The 24,944-nt window shown below is 38.8% G+C and overlaps 1 protein-coding gene and 1 long non-coding RNA gene across 2 annotated transcripts; both read left to right on the top strand.

Annotated features, from left to right (window-relative positions):
- The first annotated feature begins 20,415 nt into the window (after positions 1–20,415).
- On the top strand, positions 20,416–22,788 carry LOC126622608 (uncharacterized). Its single transcript, XM_050291379.1, has 2 exons — positions 20,416–22,681; positions 22,772–22,788. The coding sequence occupies exons 1-2, from the start codon at positions 20,416–20,418 to the stop codon at positions 22,786–22,788; spliced, it is 2,283 nt and encodes a 760-aa protein (XP_050147336.1).
- A 148-nt stretch (positions 22,789–22,936) lies between these two features.
- On the top strand, positions 22,937–23,370 carry LOC126624395 (uncharacterized). Its single transcript, XR_007624095.1, has 2 exons — positions 22,937–23,080; positions 23,170–23,370. It is a non-coding gene; the product is annotated as an uncharacterized LOC126624395 (long non-coding RNA).
- The last annotated feature ends 1,574 nt before the right edge of the window (positions 23,371–24,944 follow it).

The raw sequence follows: 24,944 nt of genomic DNA, 5'->3' as shown, positions 1-24,944 counted from the left end.
CTCTTGAAGGCGCAACTTTGCATTCTCTTAATCAGTCAAGCCTTCTTGTATAGCCATTCTCAGTGAGGGGATCTGACTTTCGAGCGGTAAAACAGCTTCCACGCCATATACAAGAGAATAAGGCGTAGCTTGGGTAGGAGTCCTATGTGTCGTCCGATATGCCCAAAGTGCTTCGCTTATTCTTTCATGCCAGTCTCTCTTTGTTCGGCCGATCACCTTCTTTAAGAGATTGCACAATGTTTTATTGAATGCTTCTGCAAGACCGTTAGCCGGGGCATGATACATGAAAGACTTGTGCTGCTTGAACTTGTATTTCTCACAGAGCTCATCCACGAGTCGGTTAGAGAATTGTTTTCCGTTGTCAGTGATGATGTAGCGAGGCACCCCATATCGGTGGATGATGTGCTCCTTGATAAAATGGACGACAGTTTCCTTCTTTACTTCTCTTAGGAGTATGGCTTCAGCCCACTTGGAGAAGTAATCTGTTGCAGCTAGGATGTAAGCTTCTCCTGCAGATGATTTCGGAGTAATTGGTCCTACAACGTCCAATCCCCATGCATCGAATGGCCATGAAGCAGCTGTAGGGTGTAATGGCTCAGGTGGTTGGTGTATGAAGTTGGCGTGGAATTGGCAGGCTTGGCACCTTTTGGCATATTCCAGGCAGTCCTTCACCATGCTTGGCCAGTAGTAACCCATTCTTTTGAGCTGGAAATGTAGCTTTGGTCCAGATTGATGCGCCCCGCATACGCCTGAGTGTGCTTCTTTCATGGCTTGATTAACTTCTTCCTCACCTAGGCATCTCAGAAGTACTCATTCGAAAGAGCGTTGGTAGAGTGTTTCTTTGTAAGAAAGAAAGTGCGGTGCTCGTCGACGTATTTCAGAGCGGTGTCTAGGATCGTCTGGAAGTTTTCTATGCTCTAAGTAATCGATCAATGGTTGTCTCCACTCTTCAACATCGACTGGAAGTACTGAGATAACATTTGTATCATCCAGTAGCATTTTGGTGACGAGGGGGACCACCCATCTTTGGCAGACTGGCATGTCTGCAGCTTTGTCTTCTTCTAATGTCATGCTTGAGGCTAGGTTGGCAAGAGCGTCTGCCATTTGGTTTTCTTTTCTTGGCACATGTTCTAGTGTCACAGTCTCAAACTCTTGTAGCAGTTGAGTTGCCAGCCGGAAGTATGGGACGAGATCATCTTTCTTCACCTCATATTCAGTTAAGAGTTGATTGATTATGAGCTTGGAGTCGCCAAATACCTCAAGGGCTGTGATTCCCATGTTGATCGCCATTTGGAGTCCGATGATCAGTGCTTGGTACTCAGCGACGTTGTTGGAGCATAATTCACTTAGTTGAAAGGAATAAGGTAATACCTGCCTTTGTGGCGACATGAATACTACTCCTGCCCTGCTCCATCTGCTCGTGCAAATCCGTCGAAGAACATCGTCCATGTCGGGAAGATGTCGATGTAGAACACTTCCTCGTCAGGCAAGTCGTCTAAGATTTTCCAATCAGCTGGGATTGGGTGATCGGCAAGAAAGTCTGCTAGTGCTTGTCCCTTTACGACTTTAGCTGGGACGTAGATGATCTCATATTGGTTAAGCAGCAGTGCCCATTTAGCGAGTCGCCCTGTCAAGACTGGTTTGGACATGACGTATTTGACCGGGTCAGCTTTAGCAACTAAGTGGATGGTGTAAGCATGCATGTAATGCCTGAGTTTCTGGATAGCGAACACTAAGGCAAGGCACATCTTTTCTATTGGGGAGTAGTTCAACTCTGCGCCGGTGAGGGTTCAGCTGAGATAGTAGAGCGCTCATTCTTTCTAGGATTCATTCTCTTACGCCAAGAGTGCTCCAGCTGAACTTTCCTGAGCGGCGATGTATAATATGAGTGGTTTCCCGGGCACAGGCGCCCCTAAGACAGGTGGACTTGACAAATACTTTTTTATGCTTTCAAAAGCATTGTGGCATGCTTCGTCCCATACAAACGGAACATCCTTCTTCATGAGTCGGCTGAACGGTTGACAACGCCCTACAAGGTTAGAGATGAAGCGTCTGATGAAAGCTAGCCGTCCTTGTAGACTTTTCAGCTCGTGCAGGTTTCTTGGCTCAGGCATGCTTTGAATGGCCTTGATTTTTGATCGGTCCACTTTAATACCACGGTGCTTGACGATGAAGCCGAGGAACTTTCCGGAGGTGACACCAAACGCACATTTTAACGGGTTCATCTTGAGGTTGTATTTTCGCAGCCTTTCAAACACTACTCGCAAATCCTTCAAGTGATCTGATCTTTTCTTTGTTTTGACTACCACATCATCCACATAACATTCTACGTTCTTGTGTAGCATGTCATTGAAGATTTTCTGCATTGTGCGTTGATATGTAGCTCCAGCGTTCTTTAGACCAAAGGGCATCACCTTGTAATAGTAGATACCTTTTGGAGTGCGGAATGCTGTTAGTTCCTCGTCTTCAAGAGCCATACGAATTTGATTGTATCCAGAAGAGCCGTCCATGAATGACAGTGCCTCGTGGCCAGTGGTTGCGTCCACCATGATTTCGATGATTGGCAAGGGGAAGTCGTCCTTCGGGCAAGCGTCGTTGAGGTCCTGGAAGTCTACGCAAACACGTATTTGTCCAGATTTCTTAAGGACGATGACGATGTTAGAGATCCACTTGGGGTATTGCACTTCTTGAATAAATCCTGCTTCGATTAGCTTGTCAATCTCTGCCTCGATTTGTGGAATGAGCTCAGATCGATAACGCCTTTGAGTTTGCTTTATTGGTCGCGTTCCAGGCTTGACTACAAGATGATGCACAGCGATGATAGGGTCAAGGCCGGGCATTTCTTTGTAAGTCCAAGCAAAGACGTCTTTGTACTCTGATAGCAGTTGGTAGTACTCCTCTATCTCGTCTGCTCTTAGCAGTGCACTTACAAAGATAGGTTTTTGCTCCTCTTTTGTGCCCAAGTTGAGCTCCTTGAGATCGTCAACCGTGGCTTGCCCCCCATCCTCAAGTTGCGGTGGTGCAACAGTGACATCTTCTTCGGGGATCTCGTCTTCTTTGCCTTCTTGGATCGTGATGTGAAAGACATCTTGGACTTCCTCTTTAGTGTCGTCCTCTTGGGCTTGTTGGTATGAAGATTGTCCAGTATGGATGATGGTGCGCCTTCTCACTATCAGCGGTCCATTTGCATCAACCTCCAAGATTGCTTGGCGTTTCATCCTTGAAGGAATTAAGCTTCGAATGTCACCTTTTTCTGCTAGCCTGTCGAGCTTTTCTTCCTTTGACTTTGTCTTCCTATTTCTAGAAAACTTCCTGTTGTCTTCAAGTCTTTCCAAAGCTGACTGACGAGGAGGAGAGCTAGCCTTGTTGCTTTGCTTCTTAGGTTTTGACAACCTTTCAAAAATAGAGCTTCGGGAGGTTGGCCTGTTAAGCCTCTTGAATACGGAGGTTCGGTTTTGACCACCAATGTGATCAAGGGCTGACATTCTGGGTCTTGAACGATTCATCCTATCGAAGACTGGCGTTCGAAGGGTGGATTTAGGCTCCTCTTGATCTTGTTCAATGCTCATGCTGATATGTTGAATGCTAGCATTTTTTGCTTGGCTTGAAATCTTCACGGGTGCATTTGGTGTGAAGCCAAATCCAGCTTTGTTGTTGTTAACTCCGTAACCATGCTTCTTCAACTTCTTTTGAGTCTCGGTGAGGTCACGTTCTTTATTGTTGACGGTGTTTGAAACCTTTTTCCCAGGATTCGAAGAAGAAGCGAAGTCGTACCCAGCTTTTGACATGAGTTTGTAGGCGTTCGGATCAAAACCTTCTTCGGTCCTTTTGGTTGGGAGAAAACTTGGTTCCACCCTCTTTGGTAGAGCTTTTACGAAGCCTTATGGTAATCTTGCAACCTTAGCGTTGCTTAGTTGTGTCAGAGGTAGAACTGCATTCGTCTTGAGCAACTTTACATTATCCATGTGCCGCTATGCATCGGCATTGCTTGCTTCAGTTTCGAACGGGGATTGACCATTCTTTCTTCTTGACATCGGGATGTATCGGAAAACGGGTGTGTTTGATCCATTTGAGGGCGTCCTACTCCCTTTGGTTGTTGCAGGTTTAGCAAGCTCATCATCGTTCTTGTTTGAAGACGCCATGGCTTCTCCTTCTTGCTTCTTGGGCATGGCTTGCCACTCCTATTTTTTAGGTGTTGCTTTACCCATGGTTTTGATCTCTTTTGGAAGAGCTTCAGGCACCATGTCTTCATCCATGTAGAACTTGGCGTCTGCGAAATGTGATTCGGCTTGGGTGAATGGTTTAGTGTCGCCATAGATCACCTTCACTCTTTCTCGGTAGAATTTTAAGCATTGGTGAAGGGTGGACGGTACTACTCCATTCGCATGGATCCAAGGCCTTCCTAAGAGCAAGCCGTAGGAAGTTCTTGCATCAATCACATGGAATATCGTGCTTGACTTGAGTTCACCAATAGTCATCTCCACTCGGATCATGCCCATCGTTCTTTGTCCTCCTTGATTAAAACCTTGGATTAGTAGACGACTTAGGGACAGTTCATCTGCCTTGATGCCGATTGTATTCATTGTTGACTTTGGCATGATGTTGATGGCTGATCCACCATCCACAAGCATGCTGTTGACTTTGTGTTCCCTTACGTACCCAGAGACGAAGAGATGACGGTTGTGAGGCTTGGATCCTAGCAGTAAGTCTTCGTCGGTGAAGTGGATTGCGTCCTCGATGGCACATTCATGTGGCCGAAGCTTCAAGCCTTCGTCTTTGCCTTCTTGCGCTTCATGGTCATTGGGACTTTCCAAGACCGCTGCTAATGCTCTTCGCATCTTATTTGGCAATCGTAGCGCTTCCTCAATGCTAAAGTGTGTTGGCAGACCTTCTTCGAGCGTGAGAGTTTTTTTTCCCTCAATGGTGATATCTTTGCCTTTTGAAAGTTTTTCCATTTCTACTTCGACCATGTGGCATGCAGCGATAGTGCACTACTGGAAGAAGTCATTCGAGAAGTACTCGTGCAAGGAGATAGGAATACGTGGCTCTTGCTCCATAGGTTCCCCAGCATACGTTGGCTTATCAACTTTTACATTTCTTTTGGGCTTCCTACTGTTGCGGCGACGGTGCTTTCTCACTTGTTCCACCTTTGGTCTTGTGGCTTGTGGTTTTGGTTTCCTTGTTTTTTTGTAGGTCACCAATGTCCATCATTCTTCATCCTCAGTATGTGCATCATATTCGTTTACCCCCGATGATGGTTGTGCAACTTAAGCATTGATAGGAACGGTCAGGTGTTGTTTGGAGAGGTACGAGATCGAAAGATCCAAATGCAATTGTAGTAGTATGTGTTGCGGCCGTGTCTTCGAGGTCGAGCTCGATTCGCCCTTGTTGTGCTAGCTTCATGATGAGCTATTTGAGGACGAAACACTTACCCACATGATGGCTCACGATTCGATGGTACTTGCAGTATTTAGGATCGTTTATACGATTCATTTCTTCAGGCCGCTTCCATTCGGATAGCTCGATTACCTTCTTTTCTAGCAAGTCGTCTAACATTGCATCCATGTCTGAGTCAGGAAAAGTGTACGCCTTCTGCTCCAATTCCCTCAAGGTGCTTTTGTACCTTTCTTGGGTGCGAGGAGGCTCACCTCTCTTTATCTCCTTTGCTTTGGTTTTGGAGGAGATCTTGATAGGCGCGGAGGTGGTCTTGACAGGCGCAATGTTGACGGTGAACACTTCCTTGGGGGGCTTCTTCCCAGTCTTGTCTACATTTGAGGAGAACACATTATCCTTCTTGAAGTCGGTGATCCGCTCTTTCTTCCCGTGATGGGCAATACTTAGCTCCATGTCGTGGGCACGGGTGGCTAACTCTTCAAATGTCCGTGGTTTGATGCCTTGAAGGATATAGTGTAACCCCCATTGCATGCCTTGGACGCACATCTCGATCGAATAGATCTCCAAGAGCCTGTCCTTGCAGTCGAGGCTTAGATTGCGCCATCGATTGATGTAGTCCACGACTGGCTCATCCCTCCATTGCTTTGTGCTTGTCAGCTCTAGCATGCTCACGGTGCGGCAGGTGTTGTAGAATCGGTTGAGGAATTCCTTTTCCAATTGCTCCCAACTGTTGATGGACTCAGGCTCTAGGTCCGTGTACCACTCAAAGGCATTTCCTTTCAGCGAGCGTACAAACTGCTTAGCGAGGTAATCTCCTTCTGTCCCTGCGTTGTTGCAAGTCTCAATGAAATGGGCGACGTGTTGCTTCGGGTTTCCCTTTCCATCGAACTGCATGAACTTTGGTGGCTGGCATCTTCAACGCGTCAATTTTCTTGGAGTAGGGTTTTGAGTATAGTACGGAGTCATGTGAACTTCCTTCGTACTGTGCCTTGATGGTGCTGGAGATCATCTCTTGCAGTTGTTGGATAGAAAGAGATCCCATGAGTGCCTCTACTTGGCCTGGCTCCGGCTTCACATCGATTTTCTCCACCAGAGGCTTTTCATCCTCGTCGTTTTCCTTCTTTACTGAACCATCCCCTTGCTCGATTTTCACGTTGGGCTTTACATCTAGTTGGTTGATGAGTGCGGCGATTTGCTGGTCTTTTTCTTCCACAATCCGTGTTAGCCTTGCGATCGCTTCATTCATATGAGCCAGTTGCTCATCGATTGAAGTCGCTCCAGTAGTCATGACTTGAATGGCTGAGTTGCTGCTTGAGTCGGCATCGGAAAGCATGAAACCAGAGTACTTCTTTGGGCTTTCCTTCCTTGGCGCCCTTAGCGAGGCCAGGGTGATCACAGGTTCGTGCCTCAGGTGCTCTTGTTCCTTCGGCGGAGTTGATGCAGGGGTGGAAGAGGCGACAGAAAGAGCTCTTGCCTTGCTTCGAGTTATGATGCCCGAAGTGACACTGCCTGCGGTGATGACGCTCTTGTTCCTTGCATTGGTTGTGAGAACAACTTGAGCCTTCTTTGATGCCATTTGTGCTTTTTGCGGATTCAAAGATAGAGATGAGAGGTAGAGATGGTCCTACCGAGCGTGCCAAATTTGTAAACACGGAAATTCCTGCGATGAACGAGACAAGAACACGTGTACAAAATAATATTTGTATTGATGATTTAGGGGTTACAATCTCTTCTACAAATTTAGCCTCTGATTCTATCTTTGTAATGGGTGGATTTGATGTTGTTGATCCAAAGGGCTGTCGGGGCTTGATCTTGGGATAAACAGTTGTGCGGATTTGTTGACGTCGTTGATCCAAAGGGCCGTCGGGGCTTGATCTAGGGATGAACGAATGATGAATGATGAACACTTTATTCAAGGGCCGTAGGGGAGGGCTTGATCTTGAATGAGGATTTGACGAAGAACGAAGAGAGCTTTCTTGATCCTTCGGGATTTACTTGGGAGCTTTGGAGTTTCAAAGCTTCAAGGTTGTGGTGTAAGGTGAATTGGTTATGAATTGGTGTCTAAAATGAATGCCTTGGCCTCCTATTTATAGAATTCCAAAACTTGATTTTTTGGATTTAAATAATTAGATGAAATAAATCATTTCTGCCAGGTGTTGACACATGTCCTGTTTGATGACTTTTCCGATTTATTTTGATTTTTCGTTTACTCACATGCTATATGTAAAATTTATGTGACACATAAACGTTGAAATTTTAATTGTTGATCAACATTTATTTTACCGAAATTTCGATGTCTACAATTACAAAGTTTGATCTTTCGACCCCACATCCAGAACTCCAGGTTTGAGGTAAATCTTCCTTTTCATAGAATGTTGAAGTTCATGTTTGCAAGTCAATGTCTTGTCCACAATTCAGAAATAAATAAAATAACAGAAATAATAGAACTTGATTCTAATACTTTATTAACTAAAAATATTTGCTATACAGAATGATATACAGAAATAAGTATAAGAATTAAAATGGTACTAACTTGATTACAACAGGTAGAGGCTAGCGCAAAAGCTATGTCATTCGAACAGTATTTTCGTCCCACTCTTGTGCTTGTGGTTCTACAACGTTTGCTCGACCAAGATACAACTACCTAATTCTACAACTCGCACTGGATTATAGAATTCTAGCGAATTGCTTTGTGTGTTTACTCTCTAGAAAGTTTGTACGGAAGAGAAGGAAGAAAATATGATTTATGATGGAACTTAGACTTTAGTTATATAGGCTCTTTCATACCTCTTCAAATACCTTTTGGATGTATCTGAAACCACACAACTCTTTCCTAAGAGTTATGTCTATTACTCAAAATGTTTTTTAATTAATTTAATTAAAAACAAAACTTAATTCGAAATTAAAATTAATGATCAGATTAATTTTAATTCTTAGGCCCAAAGTGTCCCAAGGGCCTTTGTCTTGATTAATTAATATTAATATTATGGTATAATCATCAAGCCTAATCCACACAATTAGTGGCCCAAACCTCAATCCTCATTCCAAATGGTCCAACACCTAATCACTAATAAAGGTGACTAACTTAATATAAGGACCTCAAGTTCTCTTGAGTTCCCCAATGTGGGACTAAAGGAGCTCAAAAACTCCAACAATACCCCACATTTTGAGCCGACTATTAGGTCCTAGGGTAAGGTGAAAAATGAGAGTAAACAATATATGTGAATATAAAATCTTGAACTAATCGGATTTAATAGATGGCGCAATGAATATAAAATATTGAACTGTTCATCTCCGTAGTAAACCAAGACAATAAGCAAAACATATGTCACACCAACACATCGCAAATTCATACGTTTGTGTTCATTTTGGTCCTAAACAAATCCTGGATTCATGAGAGCTTTAGAGAATGTAGCCATATAATTCTCATAAATGCGACCCCACATTTACTCTCATATAGGTGATAATGATTAAGAATAGGCTGCTACTATTCCACTTGACTTACAAGTATCAATATCATTAAACTAATGTATCCTACACCCATCAGCAGTCATCACACTTCTTCCATCATAGGAATGGGTATGTAAGTGTGTTTCTTTGAATCTAACCAAACCAGTTTGCCCATTGAACCTAAACCATGGGATCTCCAATCAACTAGGTTAGGTTTCCATTTGGCAGTTTCATTTTACTCTATTGGCTTTAAACCCATTCCACTAGATGTATGCTTAACTTGCTCTCTAGATAAACCTTTTGTAAGCGAATCCGCAATATTATCTTTTGACTTGACCTAGTCAATAGAAATTACACCACTAGAGAACCATTGCTTTATTGTATTATGCATTCGTCTAATTTGTCTAAACTTCCCATTGTATACACTATTTTTAGCTCGATATTGTGCAGCTAAACTATTACAGTGTATACATATTGTTGTTACAGGTTTAGGCCATATGGGAACATCTTCCAAAAAATCTCTTAGCCACTCAGCTTATTCTCCTGCCTTATCAAGAGCTATAAATTCTGATTCCATCGTTGATTGGGCTATGCATGTTTGTTTGGAAGATTTCCAAGATATTGTTGCTCCTCCCAAAGTAAATACATAATCACTTGTGGATTTCATATCAATATTATCGAATATCCAATTCGCATCAGTAAATCCTTTAAGCATAGAAGGATACCTCGTATAATGCAATCCATACTTCAGTGTATACTTTAAGTATCTTGTTGATGCACAAAACTGGAGGGGTCTTGGAACAACGTAAATCCGACCGTGAATCTACAAGAAAGTAAATAACACAAGATGTATCGTGGTTCACCCCAATGTTTGGGCTACATCCACACTGATATTGTATTTCTCTGAGATGTTGAAGAGGAAGAGAGAGAGCTTCTGAATGTGAGATAGCTCTTCTTAATCTGAGAGGCTTCAGGGGATGAGGAGGCTAAAAATTGGCCTCTTTTAATGAGGAGAGTGAGGGGTCAGGCCTAAGAATTGGCCTCTCCAAATGAGGAGAGTGATGAGTCCTTTTATAGAATAAGGGTTCCTCACTTATTACATATTTACCCCTTCATTTATTACATAATTACATTTGAGTCCTCCGAGTATTTATACGAGATCTAAATACGAAGGCCCTAAGTATGGTACATACAGTAGTCCCCCAAGTCTTCAGTCAAGAGAGTCTTTTGGCTGGAGACTTGAAATTCAGTCCATGTGTAGGCCGAAGTAACTAGATGTCGTCTAGAACTGATACTCGATATGAGGTGGTGCTTAATCTGAAATGATGCTTAACTAGAAGTAGCGCATGTTGTGAGGCTGCTTGGCTTGTGGCTTATGTTGCCTTGGTTGGCTCGGCTTGTGGCGTTGAAGGTGAGGGAGTCATTTTTATAGAATAAGGGCTCGCTTCTCAATACATAAATGATGGGCTAGAGTCGATGCTCGGGCGAGGCGGTTGCTCAGCAGGCGGCGATGTTCTCTAATGATGGTGAGGGAATCCCTTTTATAGAATAAGGGCTCACTCCTCAATACATAAGTGATGGGTTAGGAGTGATGCTCGCGGCGAGGCGGTTGCTCAGCTGGCGGCGTGCTCTCTAATGAAGGTGAGGGAGTCCCTTTTATAAAATAAGGGCTCACTCCTCAGTACATGAATAATGGGTTAGGAGTGATGCTCATGGCGAGGCGGTTGCTCAACTGGCGGCGATGCTCTCTAATGAAGGTGAGGGAGTCCCTTTTATAAAATAAGGACTCGTTCCTCAGTACATAAATAATGGGTGCTATCTAATGAAAGTGAGGGAGTCCCTTTTATAGAATAAGGGTTCGCTCCTCAGTACATAAATAATGGGCTAAGTCCCCCAAGTATTTTTCATGAGGCCCAGTTAAGGCCCAATATATGGTACATAATGTAGTCCCCCAAGTCCTCAGTCAATAGGGTATGTTAGCTGGAGACTTCAAATTGAATCCATGTATAGGCCGAAGTGGCGGTTGTTCGGAGACGGTATTTGTATACCCTGCACTGAAGCTTTGTAGGTGAGGCTTTGCAAGTGAAGCTTTGAAGCTAGAGCTCTGTAAATGAAGCTTTCCAAGCTAGAGCTTTTGTAAATGAAGCTTTTGAAGCTAGAGCTCTGTAAATGGAGCTTTCGAAGCTGAAGCTCTATAAATGAAGCTTTCGAAGCTAGAGCTCTGTAAATGAAGCTTTTGAAGCTGATTGACATGAGTGATGCTCATGAATGTTTATGTTGATTGACATGAGTGATGCTCATGGATGTTGACATGAGTGATGCTTATGAATGTTGAAATGAATGATGCTCATGAATGTTGACATGAATGATGCTCATGAATGTTGACATGAATGATGGTCATGAATGTTTATGTATGATTGACATGAGTGATGCTCATGGATAATTTTGGAGTACTAGACGTACTTTTGATCACCTGGTTAGTGATAATAGCGGCAGGCTGCCGAATAATTTTGGAGTACTGGGCGTACTTTTGATCACTTGATTGGTGGTAATAGCGGCAGGCTGCTGAATAATTTTTATAGTACTGGGCGTACTTTTGATCACCTGGTTGGTGATAATAGAGGGCCTGGCTCTTTTGGGCATATTAGCCTTCGCCCTCCACATAACATTCCAGCCCATTATTTTGGGCTTGCCGATCTTTTTTTTTTTTTTTTTACCCTCTGATGGGGTTATACAGATATCTGCGAAAGAAAAATAAATTACATCATTCAAAACAAAGGTATCGACCGTTGTAGATCGTTGGTGCGTGCTGCACCTACTACGTACTGGGTTGTTGCAGATCTTTTTCCATGTGCATATTCCAATGGCTTCTTCAGAAAAGTGGGAACATGCATGATGAAAGTTTTCTTTTTCAAAAGTTGATGGCATCTTCTGCTTTGGTGGTCGACAATAGCAAAAGTATAATCCTTTCCTTTCTCTTTTTATTCCTTGCTTTTGCTTTTGTTTCTCGCAGCTCACTTGATTGTTTTTGCCTTTCTTCTGCATCTTTTCTGCTTTGCTTTTGTTTTCCCATGTGCTCTCGCAAAGAAATTGAAGAGAAAGAGAGAGAGATAGAGATAGAGCAGATCTGCGGTGGTTTCTCTCTCTAAGAATCGAACCAGGCCCATTTTCAATCCTCCTACCTGATTTGTATTGAGAAAACCTGGACGTTAGAGCATGTATAACAGCAGCAAAATCGGATCAACTACGTGAGACAACCGACATAGTGAGCTATGGGATACTTCTTCTGTAATTGAGGTCATTGGACAAAGAACTGATCCGTTATCCGTAACTTGTAAAGAAGCAAGCCACTCAGGGAAAGCCTCTGCACTCTTTGCTATACTCTCAACATAAAACATAGACGACCATCTACTCCCCACAACCTTGAATAAGAACGCAATTACATAAAGTGGAACACAAGTCCTAGGCCCATTGCACAGAATCACTTGGGGTCGGATTCTGATCATTAGCCAGAGCCCATGAGCCAAAGCAATCAAAGTAGTCAAAACAGAGGTGAAATATAACTGACCCACTTCCCTGCTCCGGTAGATCTGCATGAACTGCGAGCTCGAACTCTCATCGGCATTCTCTTTGAGCAGTCGAGCTTTCTGGACACTCAAGTTATCAGTGGCTGCCGCGATGTAGAACATGGGGGCAAATCTATCTTTTTGAATGACGGACAACAGGTTGATCATCTTTTGCATCGATATTGACCCCACTTCTTGCTTGGCTCTTCGGCTTCGCAAGTAAAACTGCAGGATGAAGCGGATAAGAAGTAGAAAGCTATGTAGAGGAAAGGTAAGTGTAGGAGGAGAAACGACAATGAGAGGAAGTGGGCTTTTGCAGTAACAGTGGCAGTTTAGAGAAACCACCGTAAATCTGTAGATTCACCGAGCACGTTTCCAACCAATCATATAGCGGAGTAGACGCAGTATGCGTGTTTATTGAAGGAGCTGACCTCGCTCGTGTGCTCGTGGAGGGAGCGAAGAGGGTTAGAGGCTGGATCTGTCAGCGACAGCAGCGACTAGGAGGGAATCGTGGGACTCAGATCATGCGACGTCGTATACGTCGTCGGCGGTGTCGTAAGAGATGAGCTCGGTGATTGGTTAGCGGCGTACGCCGGAGCTTAGAAGGACAGGAGAGAGGTCGATGATGTGGAGACGAGCTCGGTGATTTTGCAGCAATACTGCAGGATTTCTGGCTAAAAGCACGTATATATATATGCGCAGGAAGCAGGGCGGACGACGGCGGGTCTAGGGAGAGAAACTAGTCCGGGCTTTTTAACGGCCCGCATAAGCTACATGCACCAAAAGACTAGCCCAGCCCATTCAAAGTAACCGTCGGCGAGCTCGGGCTCAACAAGGTGCCCAATGAATAAGGCCTGGTTCTTGGTCTCGATCATATACACCTAGCGAACAAGTTTGTTGTTCTAAGAAACCAAACTTGAGAAAGGGAAAGAGAGAGAGATTTGGTTTTTTAGATTTTTGTGGTTTTGCAGATTCACAGTGGTGAGATGAAAAAATGAAAGAGAACTGACATAGCTTTTCGTGTTGATTCCCACAGATGGCGCCAAATGTTAATGCACAAAACCGGAGGGGTCTTGGAACAACGTAAATCCGACTGTGAATCTGCAAGAAAGTAAATAACACAAGATGTATCGTGGTTCACCCCAATGTTTGGGCTACATCCACACTGATATTGTATTTCTCTGAGATGTTGAAGAGGGAGAGAGAGAGCTTCTGAGGGTGAGAGAGCTCTTCTCAATCTGAGAGGCTTGAGGGGATGAGGAGGCTTAAGAATTAGCCTCTTTTAATGAGGAGAGTAAAGGGTTAGGCCTAAGAATTGGCCTCTTTTAATGAGGAGAGTGAGGAGTCCTTTTATAGAATAAGGGCTCCTCACTTATTACATATTTGCCCCTTCATTTATTACATAATTACATTTGAGTTCTCCGAGTATTTATACGAGATCTAAATACGGAGGCCCTAAGTATAGTACAAACATATCTCAATACTCGAATTAAAGCTTCCTAATGATCATGCCCAGGATTGCATGAATATCTACTCAATCAACTCATTGAGTATGCTATATCAGGCCTTGTACAGTTCAAAATGTACATAAGGCTTCCAATAACTTGTGAATATTCACGTTGAGATATAGCATCACCACTATTTTTCTTTAGTTTGCTATTGGCATCAAAATGAGTAATTGCATCTTTACTTTCCAAATGACCATATTTTCTAAGTGTAGCTTCTATATAATGGGATTGTGTAAGAGTATAACCTTCTTGGTTTCTTTTGATTTTTATACCAAGAATCACATCAGCTAGACCAAGATCTTTCATATCAAAACTTGATTTCAATATCTTCTTGGTCCAATTTATTTTCTCTTTGTTAGTTCCTATTATAAGCATATCATCTACATATAAACACAACATAACGCAAGCATTATTTTGAGTTTTTGTGTAGACACACTTATCACACTCATTTATCTTAAACCCGTGTGTGATCATAATATGGTCAAAATTTTCATGCCATTGCTATGGAGCTTGTTTAAGCCCATATAGCGATTTCACAAGTGTACAAACTTTGTGTTCTTGACCCTTAACCATAAACCCCTCGGGTTGTTCCATATATATTTCCTCATTTAAGTCTCCATTTAAGAACATAGTCTTTACATCCATTTGATGTATTTCCATGTTATGGAGTGCATCTATAGCAATTAACAGTCTTATTGACGTAATTCTCGTTACAGGTGAGTATGTATCAAAGAAATCCAAATCATGTTTTTTACAGTATCCTTTAGCTGCCAAACGAGCCTTATATTTGTCAATTGTACCATCTGATTTTAATTTCTTCTTAAAGATCCATTTGTACCCCATTGGCTTATTACCAGGGGCAAATCGACTAATTCTCATGTATGATTTTCCATAATGGAATCTATCTCACTGTTAACTGCATCCTTCCAAAGTGGAGCTTCAAGAGTGGACATGACCTCCTTGAATGATTGAGGTTTGGTTTCAGTTAATAAGGTCACAAAATCAGGCCCAAAGTCCTTTCAAATTTTTGTCCTTTTACTCCTTCTAGGTTCAAGTTCTTCTTCTTCTTGAACTCTAGGCGAGGATGAACCATCATCATGTTCTCTAGGTTCATCATTAACCTTAGATACATCATTATGTAATCTCTTTTTCAATAAATTAGACTTGCCCATTTTGCATGGAAATATATCCTAAAAAAATATTGCATTTATAAATTCGATAATAGTATTAACATGTATATCGCTTACTTCGGAATGAAAAACTAAGAATCTATAAGCTGAACTATTAGATGCAAAACCAATAAAAACACAATCTATAGTTTTAGGCCCTAATTTTGTTCTTTTTGGCAACGGGACTTGTACTTTTGCCAAACAACCCCACACTTTAAGTAATTTAAATGTTGGGGGTTCTTCCTTTCCATAATTCATATGGTGATTCCTTTCTCGTTTTAGGTGGAATTTGATTCAAAATTTTATTTGCAGTAAGTAAAGCTTCACCCCACAAATTGTGTGGAAGCCCAGAGCTATTCAACATGGAATTGATCATGTCTTTAAAAGTCTTATTTTTCCGTTCGGCAACACCGTTTTGTTGCAGTGTATAGGGGGATGTTGTTTGATGAATTATGCCATGTGTGGCACAAAATTCAGCAAATGTATGAGACTCATATTCTCCTCCCCTATCGGACCTTAAGACTTTAATCTTCTTGTTAAGTTGATTTTCAACTTCTGCCTTATATGTCTTAAACATATCTAAGGTTTCATTTTTACTATGAAGTAAATAAAAATAACAATACTTACTGAAATCATCTATAAATGTTACATAATAGTTCTTTCCACCACAAGTTGGATATGATCTAGAATCACACAAGTCACTAGGAATTAAATCTAACAAATCATTGGATTTTTCATCCACTGTTTTAAAGCTTTGGCTTGCAAATTTCGATTCGGTACAAGTCTCACATTTAATATTATTTAAATAATCAAGTTTGGGCAACAAGCCTAAATTATGCATTCTAAAAAGAGAATGAAAGTTTACATATCCTAGCCTAGAATGCCATAAATTAAAAGAATCAACAATATAAGCAGAAGCATTATTTATTTCATTCATAGTATTAGCAAGTACATTTAGTTTGAATAATCCATCAGCAAGGTAACCCTTTCCCACAAACATTCCCCCTTTAGTTAATACAAAGTTATTAGACTCAAAAACTAGTTTAAATCCCTTATTACTAAAGATAGGACCAGAAACAAGATTCTTCCTTATATCGGGGACATGCAACACCTCAAGGAGGGTTAATTTCCTTCTAGAAGTGAATTTCAAAACACATTTCCCTATTCCAGCCACAACATATGCAGATGCATTTCCCATAAACAGTTGTTCATTTCCCTCGATTTTCTGGTACGAAGAGAACATATTTCTATCACCACATACATGGCGAGTCGCACCAGTATCTATCCACCAATTAGCGTGGTCAGATACTAGATTGATTTCAGAATCATTGCAGCCAGGGCATCCACATTGTTTTCAATCAGGTTTATATGGTTGTTGTTGCCTTGATTTCCAGGACCTTGATCCCTTTAATGGCAACATTCTTGAGCCCTATGACCTTGCTTTCCACAAACCCAGCAACTTCCCTTGATTTTCTTGAAGTCTTTGCCTTTCACACCAGGGATAAAGTTCTTTTCCTTCTTCTTAGTTTTCTGGAATTTCGGCATTTGCTTTGATGAACTTCCTTCAACAACATTCGCCTTGGCTTCCATACTCGAAACTAGGCCCTTCTCATTCTTTCTATTATCTTCCTCAATTCTCAGCCTTACGATGAGATACTCAATAGTCACCTCTTTACGTTTGTGCTTGAGATAGTTTTTAAACTCCTTCCAAGAATGTGGCAATTTCTCTATAAAAGACCCCACCTGAAAAGACTCATTTATAACCATCTCTTCAACATGAATGTCATGGATGATTTTTTGGAGATCTTCAGTTTGAGAGACAACGAACTTGGAATCCACCATTTTGTAGTCCAAAAATTTGCCCACGACAATTGTTTTTAAACCAACATCCTCTGTTTTATATAATTTTTCTTAAGTGATTCCCAAAGTTCCTTGGCTGTTTTGCATACCACATAGACGTCATACAACGAATCATCTAATGCATTGAGAATATAGTTTCTGCAAAGGAAATCATTATGATTCCAGGGATCTATAGCCGTCAAAGTTTCTGCAGAAAAAATATTTTCTCCATCTGCAGTAGGCACATTCTCGCGCAGAACATTAGCCAAATTCAGAGTTGTCAAATAAAACAGCATCTTCTGCTACCATCTTTTGAAATCGCCACCCTTAAATTTCTCAGGCTTTTCAGAATGAGGTTTAGTTCCTAATTGTTCCATACTGTTCGAAGATTGTTCGAGAACAATTCAGAAATAAATAAAATAACATTAATAACAAAACTTGATTCTCGTACTTTATCAACTAAAAATACTTGCTATACATAACGAAATACAGAAATAATTACAAGAATTAAAATGGTACTAACTTGATTACAACAGGTAAAGGTTAGCGCAAAAGCTATGTCCTTCGAACAGTATTTCCATCCCACTCTTGTGCTTGTGGTTCTACAATGTTTGCTCGACCAGGATACAACTACCTAATTCTACAACCCGCACTAGATTATAGAATTCTAGCGAATTGCTTTGTTTGTTTACTCTCTAGAAAATTTGTACGGAAGAGAAGGAGGAAGAAAATATGATTTATTATGGAACTAAGACTTTTGTTATATAGGCTCTTTCATACCTCTTCAAATACTTTTTAGATGTATCTGAAACCACACAACTCTTTCCAAAGAGTTGTGTCTATTAATCAAAAGGTTTTTTAATTAATTTAATTAAAAAAACTTAATTCGAAATTAAAATTAATGATCAAATTAATTTTAATTCTTAGGCCCCAAGTGCCCCAAGGGCCTTTGTCTTGATTAATTAATATTAATTTATATTAATATTATGGTATAATCATTAAGCCTAATTCACACAATTAGTAGCCTAAACCTCAATCCTCATTTCAAATGGTCCAACACCTAATCACTAATAAAGGTGACTAACTTAATATAAGGACCTCAAGTTCCCTTGAGTTCCCCTATATGGGACTAAAGGAGCTCAAAAACTCCAACACTCTCTATAAACCCCTGCTAAAACCAGCGCCGTTGTGCAGACACTGCCGGTCCTTGAAACCCTGCAACGGCAGCGAGCTCAAGAGTGAAGATGTAATTTTGCGAAGGTGGACGCCACAAAGAAGAACGAGTTATTGCAGGAGTACAACATCGAGAGCATGATAAGAGAGAAGTCAGTTTGAAGAGAAGATCCTAGGGGTCACTACTACAAAAAGGCCTTATAGTGTCAGTTGTTGCGTCGGTTTAATATAATATAGTGATGCACAAGAGAGTTGCGACACCCACTGAATATGACGTCGGATTTACAAAGCCTGCGTCGCTTTTAAACCGACGTAAACATTTAATGTCGCTTATAACCGACACACATTTTAATAATTTTAAATATTGGCGTCGCTTTAAATAAAACAGTGTCGCTTTTAAACGACATAAAGTATGGGTGTCGCATATAGAAGCGACACTAATTGTTGTTTTTATATATTTTAAATCCTGTGTCGGTTCTGAGCGACATATATTTTATTTTTTTAAATATTTTGAAATCCGGTGTCAGTTGTAAGTGACAGATTGATGGTCTTTATATACCCTCCCCCGTGTTTTCTTCTTCTTCTCTTGCATTTATCTCATTCTCAAGATTTACAAAGCCTTCTGGTTCTCTCTTTCACCATTATTATTTCTTCTTCTCTTTCACCTTCCCGAGTTCTTGCAAGTTCATTCTTCACAACGGTAAGTTTTTCTTACTTGTAAGATTTTTATTTTCTCCTCTTATGTTTAATTTTTAGATACAATTTATTTTTGTAGGGAATTTATTTGAGCTGGTTGAGTATATAAAGAATTGATCGACGACGGAATTCTTCTATAATTCAGGTTTCTATCACTAAATTCTTTAATTTTTAAATTGTATAATACACAAGTTTATTTATTTAAAAATTGTAATTTACGTAGTTAGATAAATTTCTACTATTTTTGTTAAATTAATTAATATTTAGGCGAATTAATTAATTTTGTCACTTGAATTGTTATGAGAAAATGGAATGAATATTATTTATAAGCATTTATGTTAAATTAACAACATTAAATATAGCATAAACTTATAATATTGAGTAATTTAAGAATATATTATGTTAAATTAATTTTTTTTTTGCACTCTAATTGTTATTTTAATTTGTTGTTATTTTGATAATTTTTTGTTGTTATTTACTAGAATGGATTAGATGAGAATAATTTGAATTGTTATGAGAAAATGGAATGAATAATATTTATAAGCATTTATGTTAAATTAACAATATTCAATATAACATCAACTTATAATATTGAGTAATATAAGAATATATTATGTTAAATTAATATTTTTTGCACTCTAATTGTTATTTTAATTTGTTGTTATTTTGATATTTTTTTGTTGTTATTTACTAGAATGGATTAGATGAGAATAATTTGAATTGTTATGAGAAAATGGAATGAATAATATTTATAAGAATTTATGTTAAATTAACAATATTAAATTTAACATAAAATTATAATATTTAGTAATATAAGAATATATTATGTTAAATTAAATTTTATTTTTTGCAATTTGAATTGTTATGAGAAAATGGAATGAATAATATTTATAAGCATTTATGTTAAATTAAAAATATTAAATATAACATAAACTTATAATATTTAGTAATATAATAATATATTATGTTAAATAATTTTTTTTTTGCAATTTGAATTTTTATGAGAAAATGGAATGAATAATATTTATAAGCATTTATGTTAAATTAACAATATTAAATATAACATAAACTTATAATATTTAGTAATATAAAAATATATTATGTTAAATTAATTTTTTTTTGCAATTTGAATGGTTATGAGAAAATGAAATGAATAATATTTATAAGGATTTATGTTAAATTAACAATATTAATATAACATAAACTTATCATTTTTAGTAATATAAGAATATATTATGTTAAATTAATTTTTTTTACAATTTGAATTGTTATGAGAAAATGGAATGAATAATATTTATAAGCATTTATGTTAAATTAACAATATTAAATATAACTTTTGCACTATAATTGTTATTTTAATTTATTGTTATTTTGATAACTTTTGGTTGTTATTTACTAGAATGGATTAGATGAGCATAATTTTGATAACTTTTTGTTGTTATTTTAATTTGTTTTCACTATAATAGGTGTTGAAAATTAAAAGATTGCAATCGTGATAGAGTTCGAGGGTTGAAATATAGAAATTGAAAATTCTAATAGTTATGCCTACATGATAGGGATTGCAAGATTGTAGGCATCTTAGTGTCAGCGTAATATTTTACCCTCATAAACTGGTAAAACATGGACAAGAGTTGGTTGACGATACCTCGAAATTTTGAAGCGTATACAGCTGGAATTAATTTGTTTTTGGATCAAACAGTTGCAAATGTTGTTGATCCTGATAAGTTTAGATGTCCTTGCAAAAGATGTTGTAATCGATATACTTTTGTTAGGAACACTATGATTGAACATCTCATATTATATGATATGGATAAAGATTATAAAAATGCTTGCTGGCGACATCATGGCAAGCAAAACATTGGAGAGCAAAATGTGGCAATTGGAGAAGAAGAAACAGGAGATGAGGTGATTGGCATGCATGACTTTCTTAATGATGTATTTGTCCAACCATTAACAGAAGAAGGTGTTGGGCCGTCTACTGAACCGTCTATTGGGGAAGGGCGTCCAGAAGAGGTGGAGACTTTTTTTAGGTTGCTTGAAGAGGCAGATCAAGATTTGTGGCCAGGGTGTAAGGAGTTTAAGAAATTAGAAGCAGTTGTAAGATTGTATCAGATCAAGTGTTTAGCGGGAATGCCAGACGAGATCTTCACAACTTTACTGGAGTTAATTAAAAGAATGTTGCCTGAAGGGGATTGTTTGCCTGAATCTTGTTATAAGGCGAAAAAACTTATAAATGACTTGGGTCTGACGTATGTGAAAATTGATGCATGTCCCAATAATTGCATAATTTATTGGAAAGATACTTCGGATTTAACTGTTCGCTCGGTTTGTGGTGAATCAAGATATAAAATTACCAACGCAGCGGATAGGTCGAGAAAAAAGATCACAGCTAAGGTTATGTGGAATTTTCCTTTAAAACCACGATTGCAACGATTTTTTATGTCGAAGCATACGGCTGAACATATGAGATGGCATGCAATTGAATGTCCTAAAGATGAGTTTATGAGACATCCTTCAGATTCTCCAGCTTGGAAGCATTTGGATAATTTATATCCGAATTTTGCGTCAGAAATTCGAAATGTTCGATTAGGGTTGGCCAGTGATGGATTTAATCCTTTTGGAAAAATGAGGAATGACCATAACACATGGCCTGTGGTGCTTTCTGTTTACAATTTGCCCCCTTGGATGTGCATGAAGCAACCAAATTTGTTATTGTCTCTTTTAATACCAGGACCGCGTAGTCCTGGTAAAGAGATTGATGTATACATGCGTCCACTGATTGACGAGTTGAATGAGTTGTGGAAGGTGGGCACTCCAACTTATGATGCGTATTCCAACCAAAGTTTTACGAAGAAAGCTGCTGTCTTATGGACTATAAGTGATTTTCCGGCTTATGGAATGTTGTCAGGATGGAGTACACATGGCTATAAAGCCTGTCCACATTGCATGCATGATAAAGAATCTATTTACTTGCCGGCGAGTCGTAAAATTTGTTATATGGGGCATCGACACTTTCTTGAAGATAATCATAGGTTTCGAAGGCAAACCACAGCTTTTAATGGTCATCAAGAGCATCGTAGTGCACCAAGGCAGTGGAATGGTTTACAATGTCTCGAAGAACTTTGTACATTGAGATTTACTTTTGGAAAACCAAAGAAAAATGCTTCAGTTGGGCAACGCAGAAAAAGAACTTCGAGCAATACAAGTGGTAACAGTCAGTGGAAGAAGAAATCTATTTTTTATGAACTACCTTATTGGAGGCATCTGTTGATTAGACACAATCTTAATGTTATGCATATCGAGAAGAATATATGTGACAGTGTGGTGGGAACATTGCTAGGTATAGAAAAGTCTAAAGATGGATTGGCTGCACGTGCATATCTTGAAGTCTTGAACATAAGACGCAGTCAACATCCACATAGAGAAGGAAATAGAACATTTCTACCTCCAGCTTTGTTCACGTTGAAAAGAGAAGAAAAAACTGCGTTTTGCAATGTGTTGTCTACTATTCGGGTCCCCAATGGATATTCATCAAATTTATCGCGATGTGTGCACGTGAATGAACGAAAAATACATGGGTTGAAAAGTCATGATTGCCATGTTTTAATGCAGCAGTTACTCCCGCTTGCAATACGCTCGGTTTTGCCTAAAGCTGTTACTATGGTATTATTAGAGTTGAGTGCAATTTTCAGACAGTTGTGTAGTAAGAAGGAGTCTGAGGAAGGATTCAAGGAACTGAGTTCAAGAATTGCCTTGACATTATGTCAACTTGAAAAAATATTTCCTCCTGCATTTTTTGATATAATGGTGCACTTCCAGTTCACTTGGCAAATGAAGCAGCTCTTGCAGGGCCTGTTCCCTATAGATGGATGTATCCAATTAAACGGTAATTAATAAATTTTTATAAATTTTTTACAATTGTAGTCATAACTTTAATTTATAATTATAATTGTTTGTTTTTCATTTATAATAATAGGTATTTGCAAACGTTGAAGCGCTATGTTCGTAATAAGGGTCGTCCTGAAGGTTCTATTGCTGAAGCATATTTGGTGGATGGATGCTTGTCCTTCTGTTCCATGTATCTTAGAGGTGTCGAGTCTCGTCGTACCCGTAGAGGCCGAAATGAAGATGGTATTGGACGTGGAGTGTCTAGTGGGTTATCAATTTTTGACTCCAAAGGATGTTATATGGGTTCAGGAGAACATGTGGAGCTCGATCTAAATGTTCTTGATCAGTGCCATAGATACATTCTAAATAATTGTGATGAAGTGAACCCATTTAGAAGGTAAGAACGTTTAATCATATGTCTTAATGTTTTATTGATTTTCTTAACTTTGAAAAATTAATTATCTAAATTTGGACATAATTGTGTAGCCAACATGAGGAATTCTTGAAAACTAAACATCGTCGAGAAAGGTTAACTATGCGACAAATTAAGGAGCTAAGCAAGAAAGAATTTCCAGAATGGTTCAAGCAACATGTGAGTTGATATAACAATCACATTATTTATTTATTGTTTTGCATTTTAATTATAACATGTTATAGTTATTCTGTCAATTTTTATCTTCATACTTATTACAGATGAATTCAAGTTATCATGCTAATGACACGTTGATATCTCAAGACTTGCATTGGCTAGCTAATTATCCTAGTAGGGTTGTGAGTAAATATAAAAGTCACATTGTTCATGGGTTTAGATTTCGTATAAAATATGTGGATGATAAGCATAAGAATCAAAATTGTGGTGTCTTTGTACCTGCAAATGTTCCTGGAGCAATTGGGCAAGTGAATTGTTATGGCAGAGTTGTAGATATGTTCGAGGTTAAATATTGTGGTCCTACTGAGGCAGGAGATAGGGGTCGAGCTGTGATGTTATTTAAGTGTGAATGGGTTAATAGTGAAAGTCCACGAGGAATGAAGACCGATCAATATGGATTTCCTATGGTGAATTTCAATCAATTGGGATTTAAAGAGGATCCTTTCATACTAGCATCACAAGCATTACAAGCATTTTACGTGGAGGACACAATTGAAAAAGATTGGCACGTAGTTGTTCGAACCCAGCCGAGGGATTTGTTTGACGTACTAGAGGATAGTGATGCTATTGATGATTATGCCATACCGAACTTGGATGATCAAATTCTTGATAATGAAAATTTTCATACAAGGGTTGGCGTGGAAGAGACTCCTTTTCTTGAATCATTAGCGTTGCAAGTTCGTTAATCATGCCAATGTCGACGATGAGCTAACAAATGATGACTATGTTAATTATTTTATGTATTAATTATACTATCTTTCATTTCGTATGTTATGATATCTTATTATAAAATTATATTTCTGTTTTTTATTAAGTATTATATATAAGTTAAACCTTTTTTTTTAATATTGGGTTATACATTTTTTTTGTTTTAGCTTGTTTCCTGTCGCTTTTAACCGACGGCATTTGTCATCTGCGTCGGTTTAATTGAAATATTTTGAGCGGCACTTTTCCCGGTTTTTTTCATTCAGTTGGCGTCGGTTTTAACCAACGCAACCTCAGATTATTTCGACGCAATGAAAGCTTATTTCGACACAGACTGTCATGTTACGTTGGTTTAATCTGACGCAATATTAGTCTATTTCGACGCAATGTCAGTCTATTTCGACGCAAGGTAAAAACCTGTTGTGAATTATATGTATTAATGCGAAAAAAGGATGATTATTTTTTCTTATTTACAGTTCACGAATTTTTTGAGTTGTTAATTACACTATTTTTCTTTTTATTTAACAATTTTATACTTCTAAAAACCATAATAATTATATATATATATATATATATATATATATATATTAAATTCTTTTATTTAACAATTTTATACCCCTAAAAACGATCAATCTTCAATTTGAAATATTTACACTAGTGGATACCACAAAATCTTATGTTATACTTAATAAAAGTATGAATAAACTCTTTAAGTGTTAGTGAATCTATCATTTTGATGGAATACGAATTCTACGAAACTAATTTCAACGATCCAACCGTCAAACATGTTTGTATATAATTTGAGATCGCATACGCCAAAAATTGCAAAAAACAACATTATGAGATAAAGTAATGGGAAAAACTTATTCGACGGTTATTAACGAAAAATCACGATTTAACGGTTATT

Source organism: Malus sylvestris, chromosome 5 (assembly GCF_916048215.2).
Source record: "Malus sylvestris chromosome 5, drMalSylv7.2, whole genome shotgun sequence".
Classification (NCBI taxonomy): Eukaryota; Viridiplantae; Streptophyta; class Magnoliopsida; order Rosales; family Rosaceae; genus Malus; species Malus sylvestris.
The sequence above is the reverse complement of the archived record's forward strand: the minus strand, read 5'-3'. Positions and strand labels throughout refer to the sequence as shown.

Coding starts and splice junctions, on each gene's coding strand:
- LOC126622608 (XM_050291379.1), top strand. CDS start 20,416: ATGGACAAGAGTTGGTTGACGATACCTCGAAATTTTGAAGCGTATACA.